Raw genomic sequence first — 12,321 nt, 5'->3', positions numbered from 1 at the left:
GGGAGGGTATGGTCCACAATTATCATTCTAAACGCTTGCATTGTCTTTGATATCTTCATATTGAAACAACTGTACAAATAAGTCTATGTTTTCAGAAAACCACACAAAGCAAGCCACCTGTTTGATGTATATAGTCATGTAACTCAATAAATGGCAAAATGGCAAAAAATGTGTTTCTATTTTACAATATATATATTTTTGCTAAATATGTATTTAAAGCATTCTCATACTTGTGTATACATTTTTGTGATATTTGTGTGCGTGTGTGTGTGTTGGGGGGGGGGGGGGGGGGGGGTTCCTGAAAATCAGGTGTTTCCATTACTTGCTTTTCATTTTGTTATTTAGAATTGTGCATTGTCAGGGTTATTTTCTTTGTCTTTCTAATTTAAATAAAGGCTGCCGTCTTGACCAGGACTCCCTGGCAGAAGAGACACTGTCTCAATGGGACCTTCCTGGTAAAATAAAGGTTAAATAAATAAAACTCGTCTGGAGAGGGAGGAAGATGGAGTCAGAAAGGACGCACAGTGTGTGTGTGAGAGTGTGAGTGTGTGTGTGTGTAGGCGTTCTATGTTCACATGAACTGAAGTGTAATGAACAGGACAGGACAATCTTTTGGGAAAGCAGACTTCCGAGGGAATGTGCACAAGGTACAAAAGCATATGACTTCCAGCATGACTTCCCTCTCACAGGCAAAGCACAGAAAACATCACGCTGCCGGACCACTGAGCCCTAGCAAATAACAGACCCACACCTCTACACCTCACTGAGCACTGAATGGGAGAGGAGGCAAGGAGGAGGCTGGGTAAAAATGACCCAATGGAAAGAGTGACGATGGAAGAGAGGAGTACGAGAGGCAGGAGGACAAACGAGAGATACAAAGCGGCAAAGATCCAGGGAAGGAGGGGGAGAATCTCAACAGAGTTAACTCTCTCTGGCTTTGCTTTCCCAGCTGTTCTATAATCAGCAATTGACTGTGTGTGTGAGTATGTGAGTGTGTGTGTGTGTGTGCGCGTACAAACATCTGAGACATCAATCACATTACTCTCCCCCATTTTAAACATCTTCAGGCTTCACTGGGACACATACAGCAGTGTGTGTGTGTGTGTGTGTGTGTGTGTGTGTGTGTGTGTATGTGAGTGAACATGTGTAAGCCTGCATAAGTACACACAAGCACGCAGACACACACACACACACACACACACACACACACACACACACACACACACACACGACTCCCTCACCTTGCTCTCCCCTTTCTCAAACATCTTCTTCAGGTTGCCCAGTGGGATGCTGGGCTTCTCCAGAGGGCTGACGGGGCTAGAACACGAGTCTCCACCTCCTCCTCCACTCCTCTCCTCCTGCTCCTCTGGCACCTCCTCAAACTGCCTCTCCACGGCGCGCTCCATCACTCTGCTCCCTCCACCTGACGCTCCTCCACTGGCTCCTTGTGCTCCTCCTGCTGCTGCTGTTCCTCCTGTCTTCTCCTCCTTTTTCTCCGCCCTGGGTGGGGTCCTGAGGGAGTAGGACCGCCTGAGGCTGCTCTGACGGGGTTGCTCTGCAGCGGACGACACGGAGGACGCTGGGAGTTTGGCCGCCGGGGGCGCTGGCTCAGCCTGGGCGGAGGGGCCTGGTTTGGACTGGGCGGTCTCCGTGGACACGAGGCGCATGCGGGGCGCGGATGCGGGCGCAGCGGTGGTGGCAGGCGGAGTGGACGACGCCTCCTGCTGGCGGGACTGCTCCCAGCGCTTCTTGAGCACGCTCAGGTTCCCCGAACGTAGGGTGGAGGGCCGGCTCTCGGGCTGCTGGGGGGAGAAAGAAAGGAAGAGAGAGGGAGGGGAGAGGAGGGGAGAGAGAGAGAAAGAGAAAGAGAAAGAGAGAGAGAGAGAGAGAGAGAGAGAGAGAGAGAGAGAGAGAGAGAGAGAGAGAGAGTGAGAGAGAGAGAGGGATGCAAAGAGATATTTGAATAACTATTCTAAAAGCAGTGAAATTCAAATCTGTCCCTGTCAGGACAAGCAGACTTCCAGAGTTGTTTATGTTCCTCACTGCATTTCTGACAAACCACTTCTCTCTGCATACCATGGACAAGCACAGACAGAGGTAAAGATAGGGAGATCATTTACAATGTTTGTAACAAAAACACTAAAACTTTCAAAGGCATACGACAGATATAAAAAAAACAAAAATGAACCACAACGAAAGCTCTGCACAACGGGATCCTGCCATTACAATCTTACAGTGAGTACACGTCAGCATGTCAGGAGGCCACTGCTGTCCCAGAAAACCCCTGCGTGCAGTACATCACTCCACAGACTTGGGCCCCGGTCAAGAGGACTACCGGCCCATCTGCAGTCAACAGATGCACAGCACTGTTTGGCAGGCAGGGATAGGGAAAGCTGGACAGCCGTGGCTGACGGTCGGTCCAGGGGGAGTCCACAACTTGGAAAAGATGCTCGGCACAGGCGGCAGCCTCGATGTCTTTCTGTCTGTCTGCCTTGTATCGTCTGGGGTCAACCCAGGGATAAAGATTAGTTGTCCCGCGGCAGGGGGGGAAAGTAGCCCAGGGCCGTGCAGCGGTTGCAAGCCCGAGCCAGGCGTACAGAGAGCGCTGGCTCGCGCCAGCGGAACAGGACTTGACACGCGGACGCATTGCTCAACAACGTCACGGCGTGTTTACCGCAAGCGGAGAATAGAAGAGGCCATTATTCTGCTTCTGCCTTGTGCCATTCATTCAGAACGAGGAAGCTCAGAAATGCATGAGAACAATATCGCTGTTGAATATGGCTGCCAGACAACCTGCGGCAACGGCAATAGACATAATGTGATGAGACAGACCAAACATGATTTCATATTGATTCGTCATTGATCGATTAGTCAGACATTATCACAGTGCCACTGGTCAGTGAGCCATGCCAATGTTCAATTGGACATACTGCTCCAAAACTCACATTTAAATGACAGTGAAAATCAACACAGTATACCTAAGTGAACCTTGCTTTTGGCTTCAGTGCAGTTCCACACATTTCTGTGTTGAACAGTTAACTGAGGAATCCAGAGGGAAGGCAGGAGAATATTAAAGATGCTCCCTGCTGAAACAGCATGGCAAAGGAAGAGCTGTGATGGCCCATAAAGTAAAAGCTCTTCCACATGTTTTCTCTCCACCTATTCCATAAGCCAGCTGATTTAACCTTAAGAGTTCTGAGGCCATGATAAGTGTCGAGACACTGCACTACCAACGTAACCCAGATGGCTGACATAGTATATGGCAACTGGGGAAGCCTCTTACTTTCTTCTTAACTGACCGCCCTGAGGGCCCGGTTTAATGGGGAAGAAGGTCCTTTAACACATGACACCAACAGGACGCCACATCAGAGAGACAAAGCTACTCTCGATTACACTCAACTGCTCACTGAAACCTGACCAGAGCCAACACCCTCTCACTCATTTACACACACACACACACACACACACACACACACACACACACACACACACACACACAGACACACAGACACACAGACACAAGTAAGAAAAAATACTTCTTGGCAGTTACTGAGCATGCTCAGCCAAAGTTCTTGACAGGATGTTTCTTGAGCCATGGTTACAATCAAATCCATGCACTAGGAACCATAACACAAGATCACCAAACACAGAAATACAGGCTAGCAGAGTTTAAAAGCTGCTATGAAGTACACTGGTTTCAATCTCACATCCAAACAATAGACAGATGGTCATTTAACAAGTCCAAAGCACATCCGTTTCCTCAACACCCCTCTGTCCCCACTCCCTCCCTACCTCCAACAGGACACCACAGTCAGAAGCACTAAAGGGGACGGAGGAAGGAGAAGAGAGAGACAGAGCGAGTGGATGACAGAGGTGGACAGAAGCCGAGGGACACGGACACACACACACACACACGGACACACACGCACACACACACGAGCTTCAGAGTGAAATGCTCTAAGGAGAGAGAAAGAGCGACTGAAGTAAAAAAGTGTCAGAGGAGAAGGGAGAACCTGTGTGGGAGCAGGGAGAGCAGGGTGAGGCGAGTGGAGAGCTCTGTCTCTTTCTTTTCTCTCTCTCTCTCTCTCGGTCGCTCTGTCTCTTCTCCGTCTTTCTGCTGCAGTCCTCGTGCTGGCCAGTGTGGAAGTGATAAAGTCCCACCAGATGTTAGGCAGATCAGGCAAGGAGAGGGAAAAAAGTCTACATGTAGGAACCAGCCCACCCCCAGTAGAGGGCTGAGGGAGGGAGGGTGTGTGTGTGTGTGTGTGTGTGTGTGTGTGTGTGTGTGTGTGTGTGTGTAAGAGAGAGAGGGAGTGAGCACAGGAGTGAGTGGGAGAGAACAAACCAAGGAGGGGAGAAGAAAATAAATGTAACAGAGTTTGTGTGGAGCAGAAGCACAGGACTGGGGGGGGGGGGGGGTGGAGTGTGTGTGTGTGTGTGTGGGGGGGGGGGGTGTGTGCAGAGTGGACAACAAACAGAGGAGAGGGTAGCGAGTGGTGGTGAGGAACAGGAGGGGGGGTTGGAAGGGAGAGAAAGAAATTTCGATGCAAGCAGGAAATGATACATTTAGGGGAAAAGTTTAACCCTCTCCTGCTCAACACTCAAGACTGCAATGTAGACCGCAAGGCTGCCCCCACTCAGTCAGAGCTCATGACCGACGACAAAGGCATGCAGACTAGGGCATTATCCCCACACCGGCACCGCTTCGCTCCCATGGACATGTATAATTCTGACAAACACAGAAGACTGACTTAAAACAGAGTGTGCTGAAATGATGGTATTTTTCACCCAAACACATGATTAGGATCGATCCTTAAAATCACCAAGGTCACATCTCTTCCAGTTCTTGAAGGGTCCCCTTGAGTCAGTCTCATGATAGAGGGCAAAGGCATGCAGACTGCAGACATTACCCACATACAACACTGCAGCCTCCATGGCCACAGTGTCCATGTAAAATGAAGGCACACATAACACTCCTCACTGACTGAAAAGAAGGCAAAAACAACTAAAAATAAGCTTTGCTCTATATTAGCTATGCTCGATTTTGATGAAGTTAGTTACCAGTCACTAGTTTGTGTTTTGAAGTTACTTTTTGGAGAGACTGGAGGTTACAGTACTTCCATTTCCTCAAACTTCACAAGCTGCAACAGCTAACTCTTTGGACACAGCCCATGATGGTCATTTAGCATGACGTTAGCTCAGTTAATCAGTACAGACGAACTGTGAAAGCTGAACACAGGAGGGCAATGAGTTGAAGCTTTTCTGGCATTGCCCATCTCGAGCCACTCCCGCGTCCACCGATGTGACTCAGCTGGGCCAAGCGCCTCGTCTCGATCTCGGAGTATTCCAGTTATCTGCTGCGCTGTCTCTTTAAGACAAAGCAACCTCAACACTTGACCTACTGACACCAGATGATACAGTGAGTGACATCATTTTCTTTTTTCCCCCGTCCTTTTCCTGCTCTCTCCCTTCCTCACACACACACACACACACACAACATGCACACAGCCAACACGCACACAGCCAACACACACACAGACAACACACACACAGACAACACACACACAGACCACACACACACACAGACAACACACACACACACACAACACACACACACAGACAACACACACACACACACACAGACACACACACACACACAGTTCAACACATTCATTGATTTAGAATCTTGCCTCCGTCATACAATGTTTTCGTCAGTTCATCCTGCTTCCTCTTTTCTCCAACCTTATTTCTTCACTCTTTCCATCTGTTTCTTTCCCCACACAATCAAACATCCCCTCATTGTTAAAAACAGCCTAGCCTTTCCTCACTCACTTTTATCCCTCTTCACTGAAAAAACTACATTTCGTGATATCAGACTGCAGACAGGTCAACAAAACGCGTCAACTCTTTTGCCTCTTTCTTTAAAATCCACCGCTGAGCAAACCGGTCTGGTCATTATTCCCTGCAGTGTGCTGTAACCTCTACAATACACCAGACACCCACAGCCTGGGGGATGAATATGAGGACGCCCTCACAAATCTTGCGCAAATCACAGAGCTCCAGACCCCTCTGCAGGCCTGTGTGCTTCATAAACAGGAACACACTTGTCCTGAATGAACAATACAAGGCATTGTTTGGGCGCAGGGCTCCCAAAAACGTAATCGTGCCATGGTCAATGTGAAATGGCAGAGGATGGGTCATTTTGAAGTCTCGCTTTGCCCAGTCCCATATACGTTTGCTTTAGCAGTCTCAATCTTTTCCACGGCCGTGTCTGGTTTCGACTGAACTTTTTTGGTTTGCAGAGTTTCAATTGTACGGGACTGGGCAGTGCGAGAATCACATGCGAGTTATAAAGTTTTATATGATCCTTATAAATCCGTATCAAATTTTATATGATTCCCCATTCGCTTATACTTAAAGTCTGAGGGTCACCACTGGATAACTAGCGCAGCTGTCAATAATGCACTGCATGGTCAGTATACAAAGCAACCAAAAGGTCTTCACCACATCAGCAGCAGTAAAATAGCACTAAAATTGAGAAACTACATATTTAGATCGTGTTCTGCACCATCATTTCTATGTGTCCATGTTATATCATCAATGGTATAATGACGCTTTAGTCTTTTCTATGCAGCCTTCTCTGCTAGTGTCAGTCAAATCCAAGTTATGGTGCAGCAAAGGTGCAGCCATTTAAGATGTTAGTAGCCTATCTTCCCATCTTCCTCTAAAATGATTATGCTTTCATCAGACATATTGGCTACAATGTAGGAACTGGAAGTTTGAAGTGACAGAACTGTAGAAGGTATAGCTGTTTTTGGATTTATTAAACTCATATATAAATATACAGTTAAGAACAAAATTATTCATACCCCTGGCAAATATTGATGTATTGTTTATTTTCTCTTGACCAATATGTTTTTTTCTGACTGAAAATGACACTGCCACATGCCAAAAGGTTGTAAGACAATGTGGTAGAAACATGGCCTAGAAATCTAGGGCTAGTCTAGCAACTCTCCGTTGGCTTGTGAGCTCGAAAAATTAAACTTCTATCAGGCCAATCAAATCATGTATAGAGTCGTTAAGCGGGCTTAACAAAATGATTGATGGCAGAGTTGTAACGGTTTGGCTTGAATTCCCTGCTACTTGAAAACAAAGATGGATGTTGCTGTTGGCGAACAGTGTGACACGAGTTAAGCTTTCATTAAGTTGGCAAAAGTTTGAACTAATTTTTATCTTTTGCATGTCCAACATGATTCATACCCTTTTTAAATAATCAATGGAAATATCTTTATTTACCATCAAAGCTCTCAAAGGGGTTCTTACAGTCCCTCATAAGCGTCTCCATGGCTCCACAATGATTTTAGACTGCACCTTTTTTAGCAGCAATATGGGTTTTGAGGCAGGAACGATTATTTGTCATCACTTTGGCCTTGTGCTAACTTTTTTGACTGATTGAGGTCTGGACTCTGAAGTCTAGGCCACTCTAAAATGTTGACATTGTTCTCTGTTAACCATTTCTTGCCTTGTTTAGCTGTAGGTTTTGGATCATTGTATGGTTTAATTGTCCAATGATGCCTATTGGGGCAGGTCTCTTGGCACACTGCCTGATCTTTTCCTCCAGAATTTCAGTGTAGCCTCTTGCTTTAGTGTTACCGTTTACTTTAAGGTCACCAGGTCCCCCTGGTTGAAAAACATCCCAAAAGAATACTTTTCTAACCCCCACAATTGAAATGGACATGGTGTCATTGGAATGTAATGTTTCTATGCCAATCTCAGGCCATGTCCCTGGGTCAAAAAGAAATCCAGCGAAAGCTAAATTCTTTGTCCAGGTGTGCCCTTATAAAAGGTTAAGATTGAGTTGAGTTGTGCATGTTTGGAGAAGAGTGATCCATGATCAGCATCCAAGATTACCAAGTGATCCATTTTTAGATGGAGTCAAAATTTCAACCACCAAAACACCATCCACAATGTGGAAAATAAATATAGAAATGTATTAGTTTTGGGTGTTTTTTTAGACAATGGAACCTGGTGAACTTCTCAAAGTAAACAGTAACACTAAAACAAGGGGCTACATTGAGATTTTTGGTGGAAAAGATCAGGCAGTCTGCCGAGAGACCTGCCCCAATGGGCATCATTGGACCACTAAACCACACAATGATCCAAAACATACAGCCAAACAAGGCAAGAAATGGTTAACTGAGAACAATATCAACATTTTAGAGTGGCAGAGCCAGAGTCCAGACCTCAATCCGTCAAAAAAGTGAGCACAAGGCCAGAGTGATGGCAATTCGTTCCTGCAAATTCGTTCCTGACTGAAAACCTGGATTGCTGTTAAAAAGGTGTGGTCTAGAATCATTGTGGAGACATGGAGAGGCTTGATAGATATTATAAGAACCATTTTGAGAGTTGTTAATGCAAATAAAGGTGTTTCCATTGATTAATTAAAAAGGGTATGGGTCATTTTGGACTTGCCGTTTTTCATAAAAATGCTTAAAAAAACGAAAAAAAAAAAAAACGATTATTTTTTTGATTCCATGTTTCTAATAGCCTGACGAGCCAGACCCACATTAAAATGTAGGGTCTGGGCACTCACCGTTCGCAGTGCTCAGTCCGAGGGGCGGGATAGTCTGTTGTCTTTCAAATTCCCTCTGCACGCAATAGGACAGCGCTATGAGTCCCATGTGGAGCTAGTTGGCTAGTTCAAACTTTTGCCAACTTAATGAAAGCTTAACTCGTGTCACACTGTTCGCCAACAGCAACATCCATCTTTGTTTTCAAGTAGCAGGGAATTCAAGCCAAACCGTTACAACTCTGCCATCAATCATTTTGTTAAGCCCGCTTAACGACTCTATACATGATTTGATTGGCCTGATAGAAGTTAAATTTTTCGAGCTCACAAGCCAACGGAGAGTTGCTAGACTAGCCCTAGATTTCTAGGCTATGTTTCTACCACATTATCTTACAACCTTTTGGCATGTGGCAGTGTCATTTTCAGTCAGAACAAACATATTGGTAAAGAGAAAATCAACATTACATCAATATTTGCCAGGGGTATGAATAATTTTGTTCTTAACTGTATATATATATATATATATATATATTATATATATATATTATATATATATATATATATATATATATATATATATATTGCTCAAAAAAATTAAGGGAACACTTCAATCATACACTGGATCGGTACTCTGACACTGTCTGGTTCTGAGCACAAGTAAAACTTTTGAGGCGAGTTTGAGAATGGAGAAAAGGGTGGAAGGTTTCAAAAAATGTTTTCACAATTGTGTAAAACTGTAAGTGTTCCCTTAATTTTTTTGAGCAGTATATATATACATACATATATAACCACTTGTATCTTGTGACAACAATGACAACATTTCATTATCAATAAAAAAATCCAAATAAACTCTGTGGCAATAGTGCTAACAAGTTACCCCAAATACTACACCCTATATAACTAGTAACAAGCAAGCATTCTGCTCTTGCTCCTCAACACACACATTATCATAGGCCTGGTCACTGAGAATAAAAATGAGAACATTACCTTGTATTTATGCATGACACTGCTTAATCAGTTGTTGTTTTTTGGCGTCCCTTCTTGAAACTTTTTTCATGTGTTCGTGAATACAGACTGATGTTTAAAACACAGGTGACTTCACTGAGTCAGTCACACACTCAGCCACACACGCACACACACAAGGAGTTTTGACAATGACCCAGAAGTAAGGCACAAAAGCACAGAAAGCTACCATGCAAACAACTACAGCTAGCTACAGCCAAACCTCCACAAAGACCACAAGTCCACAAGATATTACCCGAATCCAACACCCGAGACAACAGAGGTCCTTAAAACTACAGGGAGCTTAAACACACACTGAGAACAAAGGGGCTCTGAAGCCCATCTATAGGATATTATCTCATAAACGCTACATAAAAAGTACTGTGACATGTGCTACGGACAGACACAAAGAAACAAGGACGCCACCACACGCGCACACACACACCACATACAGCACACACTGGTAGGAATTAGCTTCAGATTAGACGCCTAGCTAAATAAGGATTACAGAATGAGTGTCAACCAATTGAAGTAAGTGGTCTTACGGGCCTTTGTGAGTGTGTGTGTGTGTGTGTGTGTGTGTATCTGTGGGGTGTGTGTGTGTGTGTGTGTGTGTGTGTGGGGGGGGGGGGGGGGGGGGGGGTGGTACATGTGGGTGTCTGTGCACTTTCTGCTGGTACGTTCCAAAACTCCCACAGGGCTAATTCCTCAGAAGATAGAGCAAAAAGACAACTTGTCCCTCTCACGTCACACAACTGTCTATAAACACATCAAAACAAATCAAACAAACAGCCATTGCTACTGGCAACTCGCTTTACCTGTTGCAACATGCATTCAAGCATTATTATGACCGCCGCTAGCGAAGCTAGCGAAGCGGTCATATAGGGATTGTCAAAGTTTTTTTTTTTTTTTTTTTTTTTTTTTTTTTTTTTTTTTTCCCGTCATCTACTTCCTGAAATTTTGGTCAACGATACCCGGGGCACCGAAACACCAGGGCACATGAAATTTGGTGGGTATGTAGCCCCACTAGACTTTTACGGAAAAATTTCGTTTGGTCCCCGGGGGCCACTCCCCCTCCGCGCTGGGCCCCCCGAAACCCAAAAAATGCAGTTTTTCCTCAATAACTACCTGAACCGTGGCACCGAGGATGAAGAAATTTTTATGGTATGTTGGTCTCAAGGGCCCACATCAACTTAGCCCATAATCACTCATTTGTGATTTGCACCCCCCCGGTAAAAAATGAAAATGCAATATCATTCTGCTTTAATCGCCCCTCTCTTCAGTAAAGACGTTCAGAACTGCACCAAATTTTATGTGTATGATTAACCTGACATTCTCTGGGGGTATGCCAAGTTTCGTAGAATTTCATCCATGGGGGGGTCTAAAAAATTAAGTTATGTGTACATTTAGTGACTCTACACTCATTGGCCTGTAGATGGTGGTGCACACATATACACATGCACACACACACACAGGCACCCACATACTATCGGTATTAGAACGGCCGATACATAATTACAAATTCAGTAGGATTAAAAGAAAACCAAAATAAATATTCATCATCATCATCATGGCTGCATTTCCAGTATTGGCGATAAGTAGTCGTTTGTCCACTAGATGGCGCATCGTTGCAGTGAGACGTAATTTTGTTGGAAGTTAATCTTAAATGGGTTGGAAAGACACTATGCTTCCTACAAGGACAAGACTGTAGGCTACAGTAGTTTACCGCAGAGAACGTCTAAGGGTAGGATGATTTCTGCATGACATGTAATTCCCATTTCCTCTTGAAGCCGAAATAAATCTGAGAATGTTTATCGGACATGCTTGTTTTTTACTGCAGGTAGGCTACGTTAATCCTATCAATAGCAGAACGTAGGTAAAATAATGTTACCGTTAGCATGGTTGAGTGATGGAGGCCAATTTGATTATTGATGTATTTGTAGAAAACCATAAATGCGTTTATAAGCTACCAAGCAAATCGATAACAGCACTAATTGTATCTTTCGACTGTCATCTCATTTGCTTATGACCATAACCTAGGCTACTAACAGGAGCTAAGTGAGTTAGCCACAACACGTTCGCTACGTGATGGTTTTTAATGGAAAATATATAGGCTACCTGAAAGATAACCTGTCTATGATCCCGTGATGATCTACAATCTCCATTTAAACCAGATGTTTTAGAGCGCACGTTGAGATGTATTCAGGGCAGGGCTGTACCTACACATATTTGTTGCACGTGCTACAAAAATCATTCTTTGCGATGAATGATTTAGTACCAACGTTACAAGGGTCAGATACAGTTTTGCCTATGGCTATTCCGTGAGACTGAGGCGCTTTTTGTTTGTTCGAAGTGCGTGTTTAGGGTGTGAGAGGGGAGTCGATGTGCTTTGATTCCAGCTTGGTAGTTGTAGTCTATGCGATTAAAAAAACACGTGTGTGTGAAGTATCCAAACAATGATAACGCTTTCATTATGGCTGCTTTAGCCACAGACCTTGAGCTACTGTACAGTGGGTTGGGTTCCGTTTAGAAGTGTCCACTTCATTCGCCCTTTCCGTGATTCACAGCTACGTGAAATGTATTACTACTGATATGCAAAACTATTAACTTTTTCGCCAAGAGGTGGCAGCTTGATACTGTAAGGTGTAAGCCATTGGTTCCAACGGAGATTTTATTTGGGTCGCCAGCATAGCCTAGCGACAATTTGTGTTGTGTAATAGGCCTAGCATAGGGCCTACCTTATATAGCTT

The 12,321-nt window shown here is 44.6% G+C and overlaps 1 protein-coding gene across 1 annotated transcript in view; it reads right to left on the bottom strand.

The window, feature by feature from the left end:
- The window catches only part of LOC143104866 (uncharacterized), a 30,584-nt gene that overhangs the window by 2,207 nt on the left and 16,056 nt on the right, over positions 1–12,321 (bottom strand). The window contains exon 4 of the mRNA XM_076269199.1: positions 1,203–1,802. Coding sequence (XP_076125314.1) covers positions 1,203–1,802 — 600 coding nt within the window. The remainder of the gene's footprint in view (positions 1–1,202; positions 1,803–12,321) is intronic.

Source organism: Alosa pseudoharengus, unplaced genomic scaffold, assembly GCF_046254945.1.
Source record: "Alosa pseudoharengus isolate Yale_2024_CS ecotype anadromous, Long Island Sound unplaced genomic scaffold, YU_APseudo_1.1 YU_APseudo_1.1_scf_5, whole genome shotgun sequence".
NCBI lineage: Eukaryota > Metazoa > Chordata > Actinopteri > Clupeiformes > Clupeidae > Alosa > Alosa pseudoharengus.
The sequence above is the reverse complement of the archived record's forward strand: the minus strand, read 5'-3'. Positions and strand labels throughout refer to the sequence as shown.